Source organism: Halichoeres trimaculatus, unplaced genomic scaffold (genome assembly GCF_033239565.1).
Source record: "Halichoeres trimaculatus isolate MK-OKI-2021-1 unplaced genomic scaffold, fHalTri1.1 fHalTri1_scaffold_8, whole genome shotgun sequence".
In the NCBI taxonomy this organism is placed as follows: Eukaryota; Metazoa; Chordata; class Actinopteri; order Labriformes; family Labridae; genus Halichoeres; species Halichoeres trimaculatus.
Window position 1 is genome coordinate 37,418,255 of NW_027437186.1, and position 24,889 is coordinate 37,443,143.

General features: G+C 37.9%; 3 protein-coding genes across 7 annotated transcripts in view; 1 reads left to right on the top strand and 2 right to left on the bottom strand.

The window, feature by feature from the left end:
* macrod2 (mono-ADP ribosylhydrolase 2) overlaps window positions 1–692 on the bottom strand; it is a 925,620-nt gene extending 924,928 nt beyond the window's left edge. For all 5 annotated transcript variants that reach the window (XM_074676103.1, XM_074676102.1, XM_074676100.1 and 2 more), the window contains exon 1: window positions 485–692. In XM_074676103.1, coding sequence (XP_074532204.1) covers window positions 485–521 — 37 coding nt within the window. In that variant the 5' untranslated portion in view covers window positions 522–692. The remainder of the gene's footprint in view (window positions 1–484) is intronic.
* A 2,099-nt stretch (window positions 693–2,791) lies between these two features.
* On the top strand, window positions 2,792–5,989 carry znf511 (zinc finger protein 511). Its single transcript, XM_074676184.1, has 6 exons — window positions 2,792–3,050; window positions 4,024–4,097; window positions 4,470–4,671; window positions 4,895–5,019; window positions 5,351–5,590; window positions 5,856–5,989. The coding sequence occupies exons 1-6, from the start codon at window positions 2,871–2,873 to the stop codon at window positions 5,926–5,928; spliced, it is 894 nt and encodes a 297-aa protein (XP_074532285.1). The 5' UTR covers window positions 2,792–2,870; the 3' UTR covers window positions 5,929–5,989.
* Window positions 5,990–6,251: 262 nt separating this feature from the next.
* msx3 (muscle segment homeobox 3) lies at window positions 6,252–9,063 on the bottom strand. The gene is made up of 2 exons (XM_074676076.1): window positions 8,592–9,063; window positions 6,252–8,025 (listed from the first exon to the last, which is right to left on the bottom strand). Exons 1-2 carry the CDS (start codon window positions 8,950–8,952, stop codon window positions 7,619–7,621), a joined length of 768 nt encoding a protein of 255 aa, XP_074532177.1. The 5' UTR covers window positions 8,953–9,063; the 3' UTR covers window positions 6,252–7,618.
* Between the last annotated feature and the right edge of the window lie 15,826 nt (window positions 9,064–24,889).

Consider the following 24,889-nt stretch of genomic DNA (forward strand, 5'->3'; position numbering starts at 1 on the left):
GTGGATATGTAAAAAAAAAAAAAAAAAAAATCACCTCTACGCTTTTCTTTTGTTCAACCAACCAGTCAAACTACACCATAATATGAGTCTGAAACTCATGCTCCTGCTCATTTTTTGCTGAGTTGATATAAATCCTTAAAACTAGAGTACCCTGAGATAAAACAGTCTTTAAACCCAGATATTCTTCTTTAAGCCAGGACTACAAACGCCACAATAACGATTCGCGATTAATCGGTGGGAACCTCAACTGTAAGCTAATAAGCAAGCATGGGGCGAAAGTGAAAGATAAATAACGGCAGGCAAAGAGAGGCGCAACATCTGTACAGTCACAATAATGGGATTAAATCATCTCCCAGACGCAGAGCAGTGTCACAGAGAGACGGAGAGAGCAGGACGAGTGGCTGTCAATCTCCTGGCATGCTTACAATTCATGCTGTCTGCCATGGAGATGATGATAGCCTCATTCCCCCAAAACAAGCCTTACCTTTCTCAGTCTGCCAGTCCTTTTTCTTTTTGCTCATGCTGCCGGAGTGGTTTGACTTCGAATGGTTGTTTTTTGACTGTGGCAACCCCAGGCTCACAGTGAATAGTGTTCCGAGGGGAAAAACTGAGATGTAAAGTGAAACAGCCTCTGGACGGGTGTCTCACCTGTGAAGCTGTCAAATTTCTATGGACCTCACGCGGCGCAACCTACAGTGAGTGCGCCGTAAATTATGTGTACGAGTCCCGAAGACGTGATTGGCTGAGCAGAATGCGGAAGCAGGCGTGTGATTGGTTAGATCGCGAGCCAATCTGCTGTAGCTCCACGCGCTGGGGGAGGCAGGGTAGGTTGTGCCCGGTGGTTCATCCTGCTGGCTGGTTACGCCGGGCTGCTGAACGTAACCTGCAGAGATGGAGAGTGAGTCACTGCGAGAAAACTTCACAAGAAAACACTCCTGGATTTATGACAAGACAAACTTTTACCAGCTCTATTAATTTTGCATTTCACTGCAGTGTGTTTTGACGATTACTTTTTAATTTCAACAGAGGAGGAAAAAGTCATGGGTGCAGGTGCTGTCAGGTGGTTCAGTATTTTTAAATCAAGCTGGAGAAAAGATGTTTAGGATTTATTGTTATTATTTTTATTTTATTTTTATTTTATTATTATTTTATTATTATTATTATTATTTATTATTTCATTTTTTTTGTTATTTTTTTATTTTCATTTTTCAAACAAAAATCTTACAAACAGTATATCCACATTAGTTTTACAGAATATATGAAACAACAAGGAGAAAAAAGGAAAACTTAGAATATAATAAAAATGAACAATAAAAAGATAATAATAAAACAAAAATATGTGAAAAAAATAAATATATATAAATATTTATAAATAATGCTACAATAGAGTAACACCCACAACAGGCCGATGGTATATTTGTAATCATTTAATGATCAATATTAAACAGGTTCATTTTGAGAGTATACTAACTCTGATTTTTCACGCAATTATTATTATTATTATTATTATTATTATTATTATTATTATTATTATTATTATTATTATTATTATCCTCATCAACAAGCCCCTTGAAAGGTGAACATGAAAAAAAAACATGATTGAAGCCACTAAGATTGTTCTGCGCACTTTTGTAAGCTTGGTTTGGATTTCATTTAGTTTTGACTAAATGTACATGGACACAGAAGTAGAAGTCAACCTAGCTTGGTTCAAAGCAGAGGACAGTATCTCACAGGATGGACCAGATCAGAGCAGTAAGTCAGGCTGTCATCACTGAGGCGGGTTCCAGAGACCACCGTCTGTCATCTGTTGTGTGAGCTCCTCTCCGGTCCAGACCCATCTGCTCCTGGAACCACTGACATTAAAAGAGGGTGGAAAATATCTGCCATCCAAGCTGTACTCTGATCCAGATCCAGATTTCTTTTTTTAGTGGAATAGTTCCAGTTTACATGTCAACAGTCCAGCCTTTGCTGGTGAGCTGAAAGTTGGCATAAATACATTAATAGCATTTACAGTAGAATAACAGTGGAGATAGATGCCATGTTTTCTTTACATGGAGCTTACCCTCCAAAAACTTAAGGTACACAGTACAAAGGGGGTTAAAAACTCTTTGACAGGTACATCACCCTTAAATTATCAAAATTATCACATATTGTTGATCTGCTTCAGCAGGAAATTAATACAAAGTAATCATCTGGGGTCCAGTAGCCTTTTATTTGAACAGTATAACTTTCAGGTAAACCCACTGTACATCCCTCCATCCATTATCTACGATACTTTTCGCTTTCAGGATCACAGGGGGGCTGGAGCCTATCCCGGCTGACACTGAGCGAATGGCTGGGTACAGCCTGGATAGGTTGCCAGCCTATCACAGGGCCCCACTGTACAGAACCATTTAGTTAAGTTAGTTGTTTTGGAAAGCCATTTTTTATTCTTATTAAAGTTTTCTGAAATTAGTTTTATGCTTAATTTAAAATTTCAGTTTTTATGAATTTTAATAGCCTGACCTAAAACACATCTCTGAATGAACGTTGTGCTGCATCACTCTGAACTTCAGTGATAAATTTATCTAAAATAGAAAAATAAAAATAAAACCTCGAGTGGAACTGGCAGTCTGTATTTTTACGAAGTAGATAAAAGTTTTTAATCACTGCTGAATCACTTTGAAATTCACTTTCCCCTCATTGTTGCTCATTTAACGTGTACATATTTAACGCGTCCACTTGGTGGCGACAGCGGACCCTTTTTCTGTTTGTCTGACAGCCTCTAAATTAGCATTGCCTACGTCACTAATCTGCGACAGCTACATTCAAAACAACGACAGCACGCTGAAATCGGTGCAGTTAGAGCGGGATGAAAGTCTCTGGAAACGATGCTGGAGCCACAGTTCACCCAGCTCCTGTCTGAAGGAAACGGTTTAGTGAGAAGCTGCGATGCGGACTGTCCGTCTGGAAACATCCAGGAACCGAGGCCGGGGGAGGAAGAGGCGGGAAACCCGTTTGACTTCACCCCGCAGCTCATCCGGCTCCACAAGGACCATGAGCTGTTTGAGGTAACCACTAACGACTATTAACTATTAACGACAGTTATATCATACTGTTGGGAACGTTAATATGTGCTGCACAGGTTATTAAATAACTGCTGGTTATCTGCTTACATTATCAAAGGTGAATACGTCTGAGAAGTTTTGGGAATCCTTCGTCATTCATTGAGGAGAAAAACAAATTTTCCTTTGCTTCAACGGCATGACTTTATAAGACCTTAACTTTCTTTTTTTTTTTTTTATTCTTTTTTTTTGTTTAGTTTAGTTTTTTGGTTTGTACATTCTTATTATTATTATTATTATTATTATTATTTAATTTTATTATTTATTTATTTTTATTTTGTTTTGATTTTAAAAACTTGCTGACACAAACCAAGGGTTATAACATGACAAACTGTAGAGTCCTTACAAAAACTTGTGTAATGTTTTATCAAAACTAGGGATGGGTACCGAAGTAGGTACTTTTATAGGTACTGACCAAATTCTGTCAAAATTACCAGGTACCGATTCATGTAAAATCAAAAGGTACCATTGTTAGGTACCTAAATGCATCCTTGTGACTGTGAGGAAGTGAAAGAGTAGGCAATTTTCCATGCTGGACATGAACACAGCATTGCAAGGTTATATATTAAGGAATAAATATGTTAAATTGAAAAAAAAACATACTTTTTTACTAAACAAACTGGTATTTTTTTTACCACATAAACATAAAAAAGTACCAAAAATCGGTACTGTTGAGTACCGGTACCAATTGCCAGGTACCAGGCATCGAAACTGTATCGTTTCAAATGTGAAAGGTACACACCCCTAATCAAAACTATTTCAGAATTTATTTATTCATTCAGTCATTCATTCATTTATTTATTCATTATTTTTATCTTTTATTATGTCGATCTTTGTCACAAGTAAATGAAAAAAATTAAAAAATGTTCAAAAACAGAATAACTGCCAACTTATTCCTTGCTTGTAAATCTTGTCACAGGATGGAGATATTCAGAGGCACATGTACCTGCAGGACCTCTACACGTCAGAAGCAGACGACAAACCAACACTCAGGTCAGTTATGACAGCCCTGACACATGCGTGCTGGAAAGGAACAGGTAAGCTGTCTTAAGCCTACCTCAGGGTGCTTACGGTTGCCAAACATAAATGAAACACTGAAAATGTCTGTGCAGAAAATGAAATGATTTATGCACTGAAATGAACTGTTTACAATTTTTTTAGCTTTAAATCTTTTATCCTGTTTGTTTTCATTTGTAGCCGTGGAGTCAAGTCTTTGTGATGGTGTTGACCTGAGTCACACTGGACAGTTTATGCTACTGTTTTATTAAATCTCTTTATTTACAATGTGGATTTAAGTGTTCGTGTCTTTCCAACACTTGTATTGGAAAAACTCTGATTAACAGTTTGCTCTCTTGCTCCTCTCAGCGTGTCAGAGTTCGCCTGTCACATCTCCGGCTGCAGCACAATCTTCAGCACTTTAGAGGAGTATGAGCACCACTATAACTCGCTGCACAGACACGTGTGCTGCTCCTGTCGGCGCTCCCTGCCGAGTGCCCGGCTCCTGGATATCCACATTCAGGAATGGCACGACTCGCTGTTTACCATCCTCGCACAGAGACAAGACATGGTAGGTCAAACAAAATCACCAAAATCAGCGCAAATCCCCACAGAAGCCTTGGGTGTTACAGTTTGCTTTGAAGACTCTTAGAAGGAATCCTGTTTCCTTTATCTTACCTTTCCTTCTGATTATGTGCAAAGATCATTTCCCATCAACGTTTTGTCTGCAGTGAATTTAAATATTTCATGACGTCAGTCTGACTTCCTGTCTGACTCCTCCCTCACGTTTTCAGTACGACTGTTTGGTGGAGGGCTGCGGACTGAAGTTCAGGACGAGTCTACACAGGAAGGAGCATTTAATAAGAGTTCACAAGTATCCCCCAGACTTCAGATTTGACAAAACCAAAAAGGAAAGAGGGTAAGACTGCTCTACAGTTTGTCCACTAGATGGCAGCACAACGTCAGTAAAGATATCAGTCTGTTCAGGGTCTTCGTCCAGAAAAACTCATGTTTATCATTTCTTAAGATGAAAAGTTGCTGTTATTGAAATTCTTCTTTGTATATTGTTCCATAAACCTTTCTTAATATGAAATTAAAGGTCTTTTTGTTTTATATTTATTGTGCAAATTTTGTTTGATTCACTAAGAACTCCACTCATGTGAATTTGTGTTTATAAACTCTTTTATTTAAATTCACTCCGATGAAATGAAGTGTTTAATTCTGTTTTCGTATTTTTATTAATGACACAGAGAGAAAAAGAGACAACAGCAGAGAGACGCAGCCATGGAGGTAGCAGAGAGTGTGTGTGAGTCTGAGGGTGTGTGTGACCAACCCGAGCTCGGGGAATCCATGGAGACGCACACGTTTGAGGAGGAAGCTGCTCCCATGGCGGAGTCTCTTTCCCCTGAGGAGCACGCAGAACTTTCTGCAGCATCTGAGAGCACGGAGAGCTCAGGATCTGAGCCGGCAAAGCCTCGATACTCCTACAGGTTAGTCTGAATAATCCTGAAGATTTTCATGTCCTCACTTTAGTTTCTGCTCCTGTTAAAATAGAGACTACATCAGCCACCGTGAGGGGGATAAAGTCTCAGAAATCAAGCTCTTTTCTGCTCAAACTTTGTTAAAACTCTGAGTTATTATTTTGCAGAAATCTTAACCATTTTCCTTTTCCTCTTCATGGTTTATCCTGCAGCTTTTTGTTTTCGACTGATAAACACGCTGATGAAAAACAACGTCTGTGTTCTCGTCCCACAGAGTCCCCACTAATGTTTGCTTCGGTCACGGCTCGGTGCGAGGTTTCAGAGGGCGGCGAGGAAGGAGGAAGTAACCGCTTCGTGTTCAGCTTTCTGTCCTCACTGGGTAACAGAGTTTATTTAAAGTTGTGTGTGTTTATACCTCAAAATAAAATACTTTTTGTAAAATATGAAGTTTTGTACATCTGTATTTCTCTCCTCTCACTTTTGTTTTTCAAGAATTTGGGAAACTGCATCACATCAGAAAGTGTTTCTCTTTCCTTCTTTGCTTTTTTCTCCTGGTTGAAAGTTAGAATTTAAAACTTCAGTGTTTATGTGTTGTAGTATGAAAAAAAAGAGGAATCCCAGATTTCATATAATATACTTTAATAATGTACAAAAACAGCTGTCACACATCAGACGTATAAAACACTGCGTACACCACCGACTGCTCCCGGTCACTCCGTCAGGTCCAGCAGTTTCATGTGTTTCAGGAAAGTTGATGACCTTTAAAGAGTAAAGGGAAGACACAGACTGCTGCTGGGTTTGACTTTAAGAGCCCTCTGAACATCTGTGCAAAAACTCCTCTGAGGTAAAAAAAAAAAAAAAAAATTTCAGTCACAACAGTAAATATTTGAACTTTTTAAACTGAGAAAATACAGAAAAAGTGAAAAACAAAGCGTGTGGTTCTGGGTTTTGTGAGGAATGAAGTGGGTCATTTCTTGGCTCATCAAAAAAATAGAAACCAGTGAAGTTTCACAAGTTTTCTTCTTCTTCTGGGCTAAAATCAGACTCTTGATTTTATGACAGTCACATGATGAGCTTTCAGTCCATGTTTCATGTGTGCCAGGTGTTCATTCATTCAGCTTTTCGTGAAGTCTGATTCTGAGCCTCAGATTAAAATGATCAGTGTGTAAAGAAGCAGGTCGATCCACAGGTGATACTGAAATGATGATTCATGTGTAGTTAAATTAAAATTTGTCTTTTAAAGGTGAAAAACGCAAACATCAGGCCTCTGGGAGCAAACATGAGGAGTTTTTGCTGTAAAACCAAAAACCACGGGTGCCTCAACCATGATGCCATTTTACGCGCCGGGACTCGAGTGTAAAGAATGTGGAGTTTAGGAAATCTGGAGGTTTTAAAATCCTAAAAAAAAAAACCTCCTGAACACTTTTCACTTTAGTTTGTTTTACCAAATAACCCATCCGTTCCAGAAACGGTGGCGCGCGTTGGTTTTACGCACGGTGGTTTTACGCACGGTGGTTTTACGCAGTTACAGCAGGAATAAAAAGATAAACTCGCACTTTTCTTCAGTGTCACAAAAAAGTTTTATGAGTTAAATCATTGAAGAATCAAAATTTTGGAAATGTGGAAACTTTTTGTGGCACAAAGTTTTTTTTTTTTGCTCGGGCTCATTTTCATTTTCTTTACGCTGCAGAAACACTTCAACAAACACCTGCGACATAAATCAGACATTTTCATTAAGGAAAATCTGCATTAAACAACAACAGAGAGGAAAACCTGATAGAATATTCACTTGTGTTTGTGCGTTAACCTTTAATGACCAGAAAAATTAAATTAACCAACAGAAAAATTACGTCTGTGAGGAGGAAATCTTGTAATTCCAGATTTGACCCAAACGGATCACATTTTACGCGTTAACAGGCCGGAATGGTATCCGAGTGAAAACGGAAGTAAACACATTTCAGAGTGTTTTTTATTTGAAGCATGAAGACATTTCTGAAGGCAGCTTCCCAGAAGCTTGTTGTCCAAAGTTAGTGACGGTTAGGACAAGTAGTACATCCCATAAGGTCCACTGAAAAGTCCCGGGACGTGTAAGGCAGGCCGCGGCCCGTTCAGGGCCCCGTACAGGGCCGGGGCGCCCATCGGTGCGTTCAGGGGCAAGGGGAAAGCGAAGGCCGGCAGCAGCGGCTTCGCAGCCAGTTTGAACTTCTCCAGCTCGGCCTCCTGCAGTCTCTTGGCCTTGGCCCTGCGGTTCTGAAACCAGATCTTGACCTGAGTCTCTGTGAGGCCGAGCGAGCTGGAGAACTCTGCTCTCTCTGCGATGGAGAGGTACTGTTTCTGACGGAACTTTCTCTCCAGAGAGAGCAGCTGAGAGGTTGTGAAAGGAGTCCTGGGTTTCCGGTTGTTCTTGTGTTTCCGTAGATTGCAGGAGCTGGGGCTGGGCAGTCCTGGGAGGGCGTGAAGAAAGTCACATTAATGCACGAAAATATGACAAGATCATCAGTTCAGGGCTGAATGAGCCAAATAAATCACAAGATCTAACAACCCTTAACTGACAACTGAACGGAATTAACTCAGAGTAAAAGTCGAAAGATGCAGGAACAGAGAGAAGAGTTTATATGACTCTGAGTGGTTAATAATGAGATGTTAAAGTGCGCAATAAATACTGTTTAAAACTTCTCATGATGCACTTTTTTAAAGAATGCGTCAGCCTGTCTGTTTCATTTATATCTATGCTTTTAATCCAACACATTATTGCTAAATTCTACTGATGATAAATTAATTGTTCTGCATATTGTTTTTTAGCTTATTTCATTTTGTGTATTTTTTATTGATAAAAGTAAATAATTCAGTACAATGTGAACAGAAGTTTTTGGGACCACTTTTCCCCATCTTCCCTTCCACATGTTTGAGTTTTCTCTTCATGTTCAGAGTTTTTGGATAATTCGAAGACGCACAAATAATGTAAAAAAAACCGCTTTTGAGTTTGGTTAAAGCAGTTTCCTGAACTCACTTGGTGGGGATGCGTAAGGTGCATGAAACCAGGGGCTCGTCTCCCTGTCGCTGAGGTCCACCGCCTCTGCTGTTGACCGGTACAGTCCTCTCGGTGACGCACACTCGGTCTCCTCCACCCGGACGCAGCCTGAACCGGGCTCGGAGCTGAGGGCGCACCGCTCCGCCGTCCTGTCCGCGATCAGAGACTCCACGCTGAAAGGTAGATCTGAACTTTTGCTCTTAAACCTCCTGACAGATGTCAGATCCAGCTCGTCGGTCCCCATGCTCCCAGAGACCCGCTCCTCTGGAGAGGTTTCCCCCGGAGCGGCTGAGGGCGGTGATCCTTGCGCAGGATTCATCGCGCACAGCTGCGGTGCCATACAACCCAATTTCCAGCCGTTCTCCCCGTTTCTGGTCGTTTTCCTGGAGCAACCGGAGGAAATCGGTTTGTCTCTCCGGTTTCTCTGATGGAGCGAAGCTGCGCAGTGAACTTCAACTTTTACGCACAGACTCTTCTCCTCCAGTGAAGTTCCACAAGTTTCTGTCTCATGTTGCCGCCGTCCTATCAGCGTCGAGATGCTCGCACGTGACTCAGATTAGCGGGTCTCTGATAGGTCAGGATGTGATGACACTGTTTTAGTCGTCTTCATGCGCTTTGTCAGATTCTAAAAACACTCATCCTAACTCCTCTGTTGCTCTGCTCCTCTTTTAAACTTTATGTCTCCTTCTCCAGATTCAGGCTCTGACATCAGCACAGTTTTCCCCTTTAATGACACTGAGACCAACTTGTACTGTCTGTGAACACTCAAACCTCTCAGCTGAACATATGTGACATTTTGCACATGTTTAAATGTTTACACTTTATGAAATAATATGACATACCTACTCATTTTGATTTGTTGCTAATGGGCACCTGTCACTTTTTAAATAAAGTCATAAAAACAATAGTATCACCTTTAAAAAAAGGGTGAGTAGTGGACAAAATGAGTAAGGGCCTGTGTCCACTGAGTGCATTTTCTTTTTCGGGTCAGTGTTTTAGTGCTCAGTGTCAAAAATCCTTCAAAATGTCCAGAAAATCAGCCTCTTTGTAGCTCAAATTTCAAACACAGTGAACTATGAGGCATTCAGAGCATTTAGAAACAAAACAACTGTTACTAAGATTGTAGGTGGAAGCAAATGCAGGTTGAGATTGCTGTCAGTATAAGCTGTGAATGGACACAGGCCCCTGTAAAAGTTACTGCTCCTGAGAGAAACCATCACTGACTCTGTCACGTCTTTAGCTTCTCACAAAGCATTTTAGCATAAACTCAGTGTTAATGATATAAAAACACAGCAGCTAAAGAGGCGGATGTATCCACTCCATATGGTTCAAAGTATGATGACCAAAACAGGTGAATGCCCTACAGCAGCCTTAAAGGTGCCGACATCAGAAAGAGGCTAAAGATAAGATCGATAATAACAACAGTAACCATCAAAAGCTATATGAGTTATATCCATGCTAAGCCTTGTTTTACCTGTTTAATCTCAAAACTGAATCCTTCCTCTTACTGTGATTACTAAATATGTAGCTTTGGGGGAAAATCAAACAACTGCATACGGTAAAATGCATCGTACATGTTGACTTTCAGAATCAGAGTCAGAACAGCCTTTATTCACTGAGTAAAAAATAGAAAAAAAAGAGCACAAGTATTAAGAAAAAAATAATGATAATAATAAAAGTAACAATAAAGAATTAAAGTAAAAAGTAAAATATAAAATAAAATAAAAAGTTAGTCCTTCCTGCTGATCATATCACCAACTGTGGGTAATGTTTTCAAGAGACTGTAATCAGGGATGGGTCCCATGCGAGGTACTTTTATAGATACCAACCATAGACTGTATAAAAAATGGACGTCATCTTGCTCGGCTTCAGTGAGGTCGCCACAAAAACTGCTCCCCCTGGTGGCTGGCTGCAGTATAGGTAAAAAAAATCCATCTCCCCAGTCATTCCAGATGGGCTGTGGTCAAACTTTAAAAAATTAATACACCTGGTAGAAATGTTTCTCACGTCTGATTGTTGTGGTGATTTGAAGATATCATTTGGCTGTCTTGTATTCAAGTCCTCTTTTTTCTGAAAAGTTTTGTTTTCATTAGTTATATGAGGTTAAAAACGAGGTTTTACGTAACGTTTAAGGATGATTGACAGCTGACGCTCTCATATTTTGGGGATTGTAAAATCTGTAGAGTCAGGAAGTGATTAGACTCTCGAAAGAAAATATATATATTGTTTTTGTCACCTGGCTCCACTCCACCTGTGATGGGGGAATTTTGGATTCAAAACCGTACAATGGCAAAAAGCGGAGCCACACTGACCACTCTACATACAGGCTATGGTACTGACCAAGTCTTTCTGTAGTATCAAGTACCAAGTCACGTAAAATCAAGGTACTTTGACGCGTGGAGTGGAAGAGTAGGCAATTTTCCATGCTGGACATGAGGATAGCGTTGGAAGTTTATAGACTGAAAAATAGATATGTTTGATTGAAAAACTTTGAGATTTTATTATTGAACAAATAAACTAACTATTACCACAGAAACACACACAAAAGTACAGAAAATACTGTATTGTTTGTGAAAAGTATCCATTCCTAACTGTAAAGTACCGAAATGCATTTTTAACCAGCGCCCCCTAGAGGCTTGGAGTACTTATGTTATGATGTTTGTGTTTGTTTGCTTTGGTTTGAGCAGCTTGTTTCATAGCTCAGCTTGTTTCATGTAATGGAAAAAAAAAGAAAATTAGAAAACATAATTTTTCTAACACTGATTGAAAACTTTACCAAACAGTCTGGACGGTGAATCCAGTTTTTCGGTTGTATTTGTAGTAAAGAAGTTTCTGTGAAGCTGCCAAACCGCGTCAGCATCACGTCCTGAAGGTTCCCGTCTTCAGAGTTTTTTCCTGACAGTAGTTTATCACTTTCATTAAAGCAGCAGAGCAATCCCAGCAGTGATTTACTGTTTCTTTTTATACTCTCCAGAGTTATTATCACCATAGATTTCTATCTTGTGGCCTGTAATCAAATTATCTATGGCTGTGTACTGCACATAACTCAGCCTATTGTGTTCATTGTGAGTAATCCCTTTGAGAGACAGTAAAACCACAGCTAATGTCACAGAGAGCCATTGAAGAGGCCCGTCCAAATTGCTCTTATTTTGTAGCTCTTCAAATCAAATCATTTTCAGTGAAACTCAATCTGTGAGAGCCTTTTCCTCTCTGATGGGAACTGTTGTTTGGCCCGCAGCAGCTCGCTGCAGCTCTCTGACTGTCTCTCTGTAGGACAATTGTTTAAATGGAGTTAACTGTTTCTGTGCCCGAGGTACATTTCTGCTTTGATCCTGCTGCGCCTGGCGCCTGTCTGCTCCCCCGCGCCTCCTCCCGCTCCCCCTCCCGCTCTGGGTGACAGTGATAGATTGTTGGGAAGCAGTACGAGCTTTCAATGACTGTAATTTAGTGCGGGACAACATCACATTCTCCCCTGCTCGCTGTGATTATTACCTCTCTAAACTCTCCTCCTGTTTGAAAAGGGATGTCTCTAATGTGTTGTTTCTCCTCCATTGTTTGATAATGAGAGACTGGATGGTGTTTCCTGCTGCTCTTAGAGCAGTGTGAGCATGCCAAAAAATGTAAGCAATGACTGTTGGAGTTAGACTCTTTAAATCCTGTTCAGTCTGTGTCTTTCTCAGTGATCTGTAAATATACAGTAAGTCCTGAAAAGATGTAAAATTCAGAAATATTCTCAGCCGTTGGTGCAATCCCCCCATGTTTTTTGTGGCTAGCTGTTCATTTCATTCGGTTTCAAGAAGTTGTGTTTGGTGCTAACACTTCCCAGGAGGAAATACTGCCACTGCTTTTCTTATAAACGCTCATACGTTAATCAAGGAGTCTGCAACCGTTACTTTAAGAGGAGCCAGTTAGCCTCAGCTCACCTTGATTAAAGTCATTCAGGAGCCATTAAATCTTCTTTATCTTCACAATTAAGACAATCAAATGTACAAAATTGTAACATACTTAAAATCGACTGAATGATTATCCAAACAAGACTACTTTTTTTGGATTGATGAAATTGTAAATGCAATGTCTTAGTTTTTTTATTTTTCAATAATTCTCCAAAAATATTCAGGAATTTGGGGAGTTAAAAAGTTTGCAAAACATTGCAACAAAATGTGCCTTTTTTTAAATGTCAATTTTCAAAAAAAAAGAAAGAAAAAAAAAAAAAGAAGAAAAAAAAAGAAAGAAAAAAAAGAAAAAAAACGTTAAAAAAATTAAAATTTCCAAAATTTGCAAAGATTTAAGTTGTGAAATTTCCAAAATTTTCAAAAAAATAAAAAATGAATTAAATACAATTTCCAAAATTTGCAAAGATTTTAGTTGTGAAATTTACAAAATTCACGAAAAAATAAATAAATAAAATTTACAAAATTTGCAAATGTTTTAGTTGTGAAATTTCCACAAATTTCCCCCCAAAAAAATAAATTCAAAACATTTGTAATTCAATGATTTTTTTAAATAAAAATAAAAAAGGAAGTAAAAAAAAAAAGAATCAATTTTAAAATAAAAAAAAACTTGAAATAATTTTCTTATTTCAAACATTTTTAAATATTTCAAAAAGTTTTTGAAATCTCAAAAATATCTGAAATCTCACAAATTTGCAAAAAAAAAAAAAAGCCAAATTTTGAAAATTTTTTAAACTTTACTTGACTTTGATAACATATCCGTAATATCCCTCAAATCAACATTTTTTGTTGTTTGCTAATGATTTGCTGATATCAGACATGTTTATTGAGTCATTTCATTGGCAGTTAAATGAATTCATCCACACAGGATTTTCCTCCAGATCTGTCTTTTTGTGGAGTCAGACAGACTGATTATCTGTGCTGATATTTAGCATTTTAAGGAAAATTGGCAGAGGCCTTTTTTTAATCTGGCAGCCAATAAGAAATTAAATATCTGACCGAATTATTTTGGCTCCAATACAGCCGTCGCTACTCTGTCTCTAGCATCATAGAGACATTTTTTGGAAAACTTGAGGGAGCTTTTTATTTTCTTAAGTTTTAATTTAACTTTCTAAGACAGCTACTGAGCCTGGGAGCTGGTTAATAAATATATGCTTAAAAATGTTTAAAGAAAGTGTTGGATTTCCTATGATCCCAAATTTTGACGCCAATATTTTCACTTTTACTGAAAATGAATATCGGCTCCAAATATTGGCTATCAGCTTCCTTCACTACTATCTCTATAAGAAACTTAGAGGAACTTTAACTTTATGTTGACAATTAAAGCTCCTTGTCTAACAAGTTTCAAATGTTTCAAAGCAAAAAATTTTTGATAAGTGACGAGAAAGCTGGGTGAGATTTTTGTTAGATCAACATTACGAACCAGTTTTCAGGATGAAATCCTCAAAGTGATTCATATTTTTTAACAGGGGACACCAAAACCAACACAACAAAAAGTTTCCTACAGGAGCTTTAAGTTTGCTCATATATTCAAGTATTTCCTGAAATCAAGGAGTCTTTTCTTTTTTTTTTTCATTTCTTTTTTTAAAGGTCACCCTGCTGGAGGCGCTCCAGGAACACACAGTGATTTATCGGATTAGATATCAGGTTTTCTGATAAATATGTTCTTTATATTTGAGTTTCTAAAGTTATTCTAACTTCCCTCATGACTTAAACCGAGACGCTTCGAGCAGCTCTCCCCACACACTCACACACAGATTGACACACAGATTGCTGGCTCCCTAAAGTGGGGAAATGTTTAAGGAGCTGATTGTGGTTTCTCCTTTGGAAGCGAACATGTCGAGGCAGACTCTATATATTTCATTTTTTAGATCTGGTCCCCTTTCATGAGAGTTGGCAGGGCATGCAGTTATCCTAAGCAAATGGCGGGGAGGGGGCCGGAGTCATGTGGGATAAACATTTATGAAACACACAGCGGGGAGCGCTGTGGTCAAAGTGTATCGTCTTAAAAAGAGACGAGAGGCCCGCCTGGTGAAGCATAACAGAACATTATCCCATGTCTGAGTGGACCTGCCAGCATCAGGACGTCAAAACGTCAACGAGTGTGAGATCACAAACCTTCCTTTCAGAGCCCACGTCTCTGATAAATCCCAGCTCCATGAGCTCTGTGTGGTTTCACCCACAGAATGAAGTGTTAATGATCACAGGAGCATGTTTAAGATCTGGTACATGCAGATTTCTGTTTGTGATGATGTTTCTTCCAGCTTCAAAAACACCGACTGATTTTCAGATCCAGCTCAAACTTTCACCTCATCCCTGAGATTCAGTGTGATCGATTTGAATGTGACGTTAATCACTGAAATAATAAATCCAGACCCGCGCGCTCAGGCCCCGTCATGCCGGGCCTGTCAGGGAGGATGTTCAGGGCCTCAGGTCTTCACACTGGTTTTTCTCCTTATCAGATCTGAACTGCAGTGACTCGTCAGCTTTGATTCCTCCTTTCTCCTCTTCCTTCAGGTCTGAGGTTTCATGTGAGCTGAGACTGGATCAGAGCCCACTCCAGATGAGGTCTGACCCCTGACATGTCTTTGTCTCCAGGTGGCTCCCTTTGTTTCACCTGAGGATACTCTGGATGTCAAGGAGTCAAACTGACAGAAGACCCCACTCACAGTGAGCACGGCTCATTAAGGTATCAGTAGACTTTAATTGAAGCGCTCGTCAGACTGTTAAATGGTTTCTAAAGCCCCCTGAACCTGCTTCTCCTGGACTTCAGCGTTTCCGTCTAAAGCTTGAGCTGTGGCAGACCATCTTCTGACTCTCAGGTGTGAAGCACCAGCAGACTGAAGAGCAGCTCCTTGCACCAGTAAGTCTTTAAAATAAGTAAAACACAAGTAAAATACATGTTGGATCAGAATCAGAATCAAATTTTATTGCCAGGGACATTTGCACGTACAAGGAATTAGTCTTGGTGTGTTGGTGCTATTACTGAACAAGAAAATAATGAAAATGCAGATAAAATATAGAGAAAGTTAAGATATGAGACATACAAATATGCAAAAATATACAGAGAAAAATATTAATAATAAATATAAATGATAATAATAAGAATAACAACAACAATACTACTACTCATAATAATAATGATAAAAATTATAATAATGAAATAATAACACTAATAATAATAATAATAATAATAATAATAATAATCATAATAATAATAATAATAATAATAATAATAATAATAATAATAATAATAATAATAATAATAATAATAAAAATAATAATAATAACATAAAAATATATATGGGGATATTTGCAGAGAAACTGAATAATAATTATATTAAAAATAGTAATATAATAATAATAATAAAAATACATATATGGGAATATTTACAGAAAAACAAAATAATTACACTAATAATAATAATAATAATAATAATAATAATAATAATAATAATAATAATAATAATAATAATAATAATGGGAATATTTGCAGAAGAACTGAATAATGATAATATTTACAATTACAATAATAATAATAATAACTATCATTATTATTATTATTATTATTATTATTATTATTATTATTATTTAAAACTAAATTATGAATAACACAGATGCTTTTTTAAATATTTCTTCACATTTTCTGATGCAGATTTCTTCATGGGAAAGGTTTAAAGCCACTTACAGCAATATTTTTCAGGAGTTACACTCTAAAGACAGTTGGGTTGAAATCAACCCCAAAACACTGGGTCATTACGCCACCAGCCCAGTTGGATGGGTTTGTCCATTTTAACCTAACAGGTGAATAAATGTTCTACTTTTATTCTGTGTTAATAATTACAATTCTGGGTTGTTTTAACTAAAAAATACTGGTCCCATTTAAATTGACATTTAAATCACAAACAACCCTGATGCTGAGTCAGCTGGTGTTTGTTGGGTTGATAAGTTTTTAACTCAGCACTTAAGCTGCCAAAAAAATTTGTTCACATTCACTTATGTTTTATTGTTTGATTTTATTGCTGCAGACTTTTAACAATTTTCATTTATGTGTGGAGTCTTTACTTTATTCACATGACATCTGTATTTAATATATATTTATATTGTTTGTTTTTAATTTTCATCAAAGGACCTGAAAAAGTAAAGAAGACCATCACAGTAAAGAGAAACTATCCCTTTAGCTTTCTTTTTTATGTCTGTGTGAGCTGATCCTTAAAAATGTAAAGTAAACAAAACAAATGTAAAGCTCCTGTGAGGAAAGTTCTGTTTATGATGACTTTGGCGCCCCCTGCTGACATAAAAATGTATAGCTAAGTTATTTTTTTCTGATGAAACACATCAATCCTCTTAAACTGACCCAACTTTCAAATATTACCACATTTGGAGTGACATTAAAACAAACTGTTCCTTCCTCTGAAGAACGACATCTTGCGAGCTGGGAGGCAGGTAGAGCCTGAACCCTGTGTAATTACCTGATGGCTCGCTGATTGCTTAAGTGCTCTTCATTTATCCTCTGGATGTTAGCATGGCTCAGCTGCTGGGGGGAGGCGCTGACAGGCCTGCACTGAGCGTCTTATTATGTCTCTGTGTGTTTTGTATGTAGGACACAGGGTTTGATGACAGGACGGCGCGTTCCACATGGCGTCTGACAGCGAGGAGGAGAGAGGCTGGCTGCTGGGCGCTCGCCTGAGGCTTTCCCCGCTGTGCCAGGTGCTAACAGGTGAACACACAGGTATTGTTGCTGTTTTGTTGTGATCTGGGAGACGCAGTGGGGGGGGGCAGAAGCAACACGACACCCTCTGGGTGAGGGTTGGCTCGCTGACAGCGCTGACGGCGCTGACAGCAGGAGGAGAGCTCAGATGGTTGCCTGCACTCAGTGATGATGATGATGATGATGACGATGATGATGATGATGATGATGATGTTAGAGAGTGACCCTCTAACAGAGGCAGGAGATGTCAGGTTATCATTGGTTTATCTTGGCGTGGCCATGATGGTGACGGTGGGGTTAGTGTGAGGGTGATGACAGCAGAGGAGCAGAGGACGCCACAGGAGAAGTAAGAGAAACCTGACACACACACACTCTTACACACACACACCAAGTGGAAGGTTTGTCCCCCTCCGTGTCTGAGACTCAGAGAAAGGAGAAGCTCTGTGATAAAATAAAGATGTTGTGTCTGTAGTGTCGTCAGGTTCTGGTTGGTAAAGCTTCAGTACAGACTCTTCTCTAAACCAAATACACACGCTGTGGCCCTCGGCTGTGACCCTTTGCTGAGAAACGCTCCTGTTCAAGTCAAGTCTGTCAACCATCTTCACTCAGTCAGGATCTCTGTCTTCAAAGAAGTAGTGGCGTGCATAAAGTGTTTTTTTGTTTTATGGGTAGAGCACACCTCCCCTGGCTTTCATTTGCCTACATGAAAGGCAGAGACAGGGAGAGCAGCAGTGAAGACACAACAACTTAACCAAAACGCTAAGACGCAGTGGAAAAAATCACACAGAAACGCTGTGGGACTGAAAACTCCAGGCCAAGCCTGCCAGGCCTGTAGGTTGCACTATAACTGTTTGTCCAGAAGCAGCTTTTGGTAAACATCCACTGAAGTAGAGTTGGCCCGAAATGATATGAAACTAGGCAGCAGGAACCAGCAAAAAATATATGATTTGAGCTTAATCATCAACAATTTTGGAAATTTCAAAACACTTAATATGTTTGCAAATTTTGGAAATTTCTTAATTTTTTTTTAATTTTTTTTTTTTTTTTTTGCAAATACATTGACTTACAATTTTTTTTAAACAAATTTTTTTCTTTGCAAATTTGGAAAAAGTTTCAAAGATTTTTGGAAAATGTTGCAAATCTTTTATAACTTCAAAATTTGTTGCAATTTTGCATTTTTTCAAATTTTTAAAAAAGTTGCAAAATTTTCTAAAGATCTTTGAAACTTTCCAAAATTTGAAAAAAATTGAAGAAATTTTGTAATTCAATTGATTTGCAAAAAAATGCAAAATTTAGAAATTAAAAAAAAAAAGCAAAATGTCAAATTTGATGCAATTTTACACATTTTGGAATATTAAAAGTTTCAAAATTTTTCAAAAATCTTTAAAATTCCCCAAATTTGCAAGAAAATAAAAAATGCGTAAGTCAATGATTTCGCATGAATTAAAAAAATAATTAAAAAAACAAAAAAATAAAAAATGTATTGCAATTTCCCAAATTTTGAATTTTCTAAAAATATTTTTGCAAAATAAATGAAAAATAAAAAACTAAGATATCATGAACAATTCAACAATCAAAAACCATAACCTCTTGTTATGATAGTTTTTCACTGTTTGAGCTGTGTTAGAATTCTTTACACTTTACTGTCTTTATGGTGAAGATAAAGTAGATTCTGTGGCTCCTACATGGCTTTAATCCAGGGGAGCTGAGGAAAAATGGCTCCTATCTAAGTAACGGTTGGTCTGGTGAATGCTAAGAGCAGAAGTGGAGCAACAGATGCTCATTTTGTTAAAGACAGTCACAGATTCAGCAGATTGAGCAGCACAAGCTCAACACGGTAGACCACAACAATAGCAACAACAGTACTGTTGGACTGTTGGATGCATGAAGCAGAGTGTGACGTCAGTGTTTTCACTGAAAACTCGGGCTACGGTGGCTGCAGCGGTTAAAAAACAATCCACTCTGGAGGCAGTTTTCAGAAGTTTGCGTTTCAGGCCGGCTAAAAGGACGTTTCCATGGAAAGGAGAGGCTGAAACGCAACAAAACTGTTGTGTTTTAACCAACGGCCCTTAAAAGATGTTCTCTGAGCTGAGCTGAACCAACGCAATGTTTCAAGCGTAAAGGCAGGGTTAAAATTTAACAAACTAAAGTCGATAATTATCAATTAATGGTTCAGAATCCAAACATAGCAGCTTTGAAGCTGTTAGCTTATAGCTCAACACAAAGGCTCTGGTTCAGTCATGCCAACAAATCCTCCCTCAGAGTTTGTCCTACTATAAACTTTAGTTTTTATATCAATTTATTAAAATGAGTTATAATGTGCAGCTTCAACCCTCCTACAAAGTGGACTTTGTTGCCCCTCTTCGGACTCTCCCAGGCCGGGTATAAAAGCCGTCTCTGTCTGCACCATTAGACAACCGATAAGCCTGTTATTGGTCCGAGCAAGAAATCAAAGAATTAAAATTTCAAGGTGTTCCTTTTTCAGACACCAACCTTTGGTGTTAAAACTCTTTAGTGAATCCAACCGGAGCCAAACCTGGACAAAAAGCCTCAGTGTTGAAGTTCTCTTTAGTCCTTTTGTCTGCAAACATCAGGGACACATTCAAATGATTATTTAACGCCAAAGCACTTGTGATTGAAAAAATACATGTGATGCTTTTGAAGTCGCGTCGAACAAAGAAAATCTTCTGTTTTAAGCAAGTATTTATTGATAACATGATGCTAACTGGGTGACTTCTTAAAGAGATTAATTTCATGTTTCAGATGTTCGCTTCCTGAAAGTTTGTGACACGCATAAAACTTCAAAAGATGTTCTGGAAAAGTTAATCGTGTTAATAAATTACAGTAATTTTGTTGAGGAGCCCAAAGTGGAACAAACGGGGGTGAAATGCCTTCCTCTGGGGCATTTCTGCTCCAAGTTAAAACGCTGGGAATTGTCCTTTGCATGCTCGCAGATTCCAGCTCCTCAGACGCTGATTTTTCCTGTGTCTGAAACGAGCGGTGATGAAGTGAGAGTTTAATTAAAACACGTTTAGTGAGTCTGAAGTCGTGACTGTGTGAGAATGTGAGAGTGAGCCTGTGATCTCTGCACAGTGACAACCTGAACAAATATGCTGGGTTGATTCCTCGGAGATCACAAAAGGTTTCACGTCGTCTCCCGAAGCCCTGAAAGAGATGGGAGGGCAGAGCGGAGGCCCCTGAATAAACAACCATTAAATTCTCCCTACGCCTCCATGAGAGGGAGCTTCACACTCAGGCCGAGCTTTAAATAAACCCAACACAAAAAACACAGAATTAAAAGTAAAACAGTTTGGAGAAGGAGGCCCGTTTTACCTCCACAGCCTAACCTTCCTGAGCCGGAGAGGAGCGGCGGATTAGCGGACAGGCGGCTAACGCGAGGAAGATGTGTGGAGGCAGAGGAGGCAGAGGAGAGGGGGATGAGGGAGATGAAGGAGAAGATGAAAGCTTTGTTGTGCTGATGCTTAATGAGCTGGAAAACACAATTGAACTTCTCCGACTGTGGAAATTGCTGTGAGGGCATCGTAAATTAGCGCCAGTGTGGGAGCTAGCCCGCTGACAGAAAAGAGGCCTTTTGTGAGCTGAAGGCTTCTTCACGGGCGCGCAGACACTGGGATCCTCACAGCAGCGTCAGGCTGGACGTGTCCACCACAACAAGCTCTGTCCACATTTATATATCCATTTATATAAACCCCCAATGTGCTGAAGTTGAAGCTTTTTCTCACCTGTTGATCTGACTGCCCCAAAACACCAAACCACCTCACGAAAACCCAGACTGACTCTTTGATTCACACATTTTACGCTGACAGAGGTTAATCTGAGGTTTTATTTTGATTTAAAGAAGGAAATAAAGGAAAGCGCATTGTTTTTAGACTAAGTCAAAGCTCCTGTGAGGAGTTTTTCTTAAATGAGGAAGTATATATCATGTTTTTGAAAGTTAATAAATGTTATTTTTAAATGTATCTAGGCTGTAATAACACACTTTTGTAATTATTTTCTTAGTATGATCTTTATTTTCAGCTTTACACTCTGTATCCTAGAGGATACTTTGTCTACGGGTATAAATTTGACATTTTTCCATTTTTAAAATTATTTAATTTCTCACTTTTAAAACATATAACAAATAAATTAGCACAGACATGTAGATTAAATCCATTATCCCCAAACAACAAAGCATAAAAACATCCTTAAAGAACATTATTTATTAAATAAAGTCCTGAAAAAATATAATAAAAATGAAAAACATCAGATTAAATGATTGAATGAAGTTTTGAATGCTGGCATTAAGTCACATGACCTAGAACTTGGCTCCTCCCCCTTTAAGTCTTTCCCAAATAATGAGTTCAGATGCCAACCCCTCCCCCCACAACTTGTGTTGTGTGAGCTGATCCTTTAAAGAAATTAAAATGAAATAGAATAAAATAATTTAAAGCGTCTACTTGTTTATGGTGATTTTAGCGCCCCCTTGTGGAAAAAAATGTACATTTAGGGTATTGTTTTCTGACAAAAGTATTTTTCTTAATTTTTTTTCATGACAAATCTTTCACTCATTGTGCAGAGGGTTTGCATGCGGCGTCATAATAAGCTATATTATAATATTATTGTATAAAGCTTCAGTGAGGAATGTTCTGTTTATGGGGATTTTTGGCGCCCCCTGTGGACAAAATAGGTAAATCTAAGGTATTTTTTCTGACAACAAATATTTTTCGGAATTTTTTGTTTTATTTATTTATTTTTAATTTTTGCGGTTAAAAAATACAAATACAGTCTGTTTCTCCAGCCTGCCCCTCCAACAACATCCCCTGTGCATCTGTTTCAGGCGTTTAGCTTTGTAATCCAGCAGCTGTCAGTTAATTTCAGTCTGTTTTATAAACCCTCACAGCAGTTTAGGTAGTTAGTGAAAGTGTGCACAGTTTAGGGTGGAAATATAAAAAAAAAAACATGCAATGATGAGAGAATAATGATCCAGATCTCTGACTCTGTGGTCTGACCGTCCCTCGTCTCCTGCTACCTGTTGATCCCACTCCGCAGACAGAGAGGCTGAGCAGAGAGGAGACGTAACTCGTGGATAAGAGACTAAAACCAGAGCCGGGTCTCAGACTGGTCTGATTTCTGGAGTGAGCTCCCCAGGCTGACTCCTCGCTCTGGCTTCGCAGGCTTGGCACATGCCTTCTGTTACTAAGTGGCTTCATATTGAAAAGCTCTGCGGCTGCTTTTCTCCCTCCCACCGGGTGCCAGCCTCTCTGCCCTGGCAGCTGCTGGGCCTCAGAATAGCCCCATAGTCTCCCCTCTGCAGGTGAGCTGCACAGCCAAAACAGGGCCCCTCAAAGGCCCTTTCACGGCCTCAATAGGAAACTGACTGGAGGAGAGAGGAATGGGCACACAATGGCCGCCTTCTCTGGACACTGAGGAGATGGAGATGAGCTATTGGGAGCAGCTTTAGTCTTTCTTATAGCCATGTCGAGGAGGTGATGAGAGAAGAGAGCAGAGGATGACTTTCCTCTGTTCGCTCCTCGTGGGCGTGGCCTTTTCCCCTCAGCGTTTCTCTCTTTTTAAGCTCACTTTAGGGATGTCCTGTCATCCTGCGTCGCCGATGTAATTGCTCTGCCTTTGAAACCTGACGAAACAAAATGTTTTTTCCATGTCCTGGGGTGATGGAGCTCCTATACACTCCTCCTCCTCCTCCTCCTCCTCCCCTTCACTTCTCTACCATCCCCAATCTGCTGGATCTCCCTTTCGCTTCAGCAAAAGTCTTCCCATGCAGCCAGGGAAGAATGCACCTCCCTCTGCTCCCTCTCACCTCCTTTTCATCGTTCTCCTTTTTAACTTTTATTAGCAACAGCTTTCACTGACTTTTGAAGACTTGGCAGCGCAGAGATGGAGCAGGGAGGGGATGGGAGATGAAGAGGGGTTTAGGAGAGTTTGAGGGATGATGAAAGACGGTTATCCTCTCTCTGTGTTTGTGTTCACATGTCGACAAACCAGAACGAAAAACTGTCAAATTTTTACTTTGTTTTCATTCAGCAGTCTTTGTCTCACTCTGGATATTTTAAGTTATTATTTTACAGATATGAATAATTCAGGTTTTTTTTTTCTTTGCCATATTTAAGAATTAAGTGCAGGAGTCTGCAACCTTTACTTTCACAGGAGCCATTTTTCCTCAGCTCACCTGGATTAAAGTCATTCAGGAGCCACAAAATCTACTTTATCTTCAAAATAAAGACTATTAAGTGTTTAATACATGGTTTAAATGTAGTGAATATTAATCGAAATTGGAAGTTTTGAAGAATTAAAAAAAAATGTACATGTGATGTATTAGTTTCTGGTTTTAAATAGACTTGCAAAAATTTCAAAAATTTCAAAAATAATATAATATTATATATATATATATATATATATATATATATATATATATATATATATATATATATATATATATATATATATATATATATATATATATGAGAAGTTTCAAACATTTCTCTAAATAAATTGAAATATTTGAAAATCTTTCCAAAAATTAAATGAAGATTTTTTTTTTCACCTTTAGCAATAATTTGCAAAAAAAATAGAAAAAAATGTACATGTGATGTATTAGTTTCCGGTTTTAAATAGATTTGCAAAAATTTAAAAAATTAAAAAATGTATATATATATATATATATATATATATATATATATAAAATTAAAAAATTTATATATATATATATATATATATATATATATATATATATATATATATATATATATATATATATATATATATATATATATATATGTATGTATGTTTATATATATGCAGTTTCAAACATTTCTCTAAATAAATTGAAATATTTGAAAATATTTCCAAAAATTAAATTAAGATTTTTTTTTTTCACTTTTAGCAACAATTTGCAAAAAAAATCAATTTGCAAAGTTTGCAAAATTCTAGAAAGAATACTCAAATTTGATTATATTTATTCATATTGTTGCTCAACCCCTTAATTTTTTTATGTTTGTTAACATCTTGCTACAAATCAATCATGTGTATTAAGCTGAATTTAAAAAAAAATTGCAGAAAATGATGGAATTTTAAAAATTGTTTTAAATCACAAAAAAGTAATACAATAATATTTGCTTTTTATCGTTTTAAAAATTTGTGAAATAATTGAAAAATTTTAAAAAAAAATGAAATTTAATACATTTTTAAAGAAATGAAATATTTTTGGAATAAATTTGGAACTTAATAACATACATCAATATTATCGCTCAACTCATTGTTTTTTGATGTGCTATTTTCTTGGCACATATCAAGCGTCAATACTAAGCTTGCATGCTCACAGTTAAATGAATTCATCCACACAGAGTTAAAATCAGTATTTTCTTCCAGATGAGTCTTTTTGTAGATGTAGTTATCTTCCCAGGGCTGTAAAACTTGAGGTTAGCCACAGGTGCATGGAAAGTTGGTGGGCTGTTGATGTTGTAGGAGGTGAAGTAGAGCGGTGGCAGGCTTTATTGACAGATGAAAAAAAAATCTTTAATTTAATAATATTTTTTTACACTCAAAGATTCAAAGTTTTTGCACTTTTTAACACAACAGAACATGGATTTTGGTAGTTT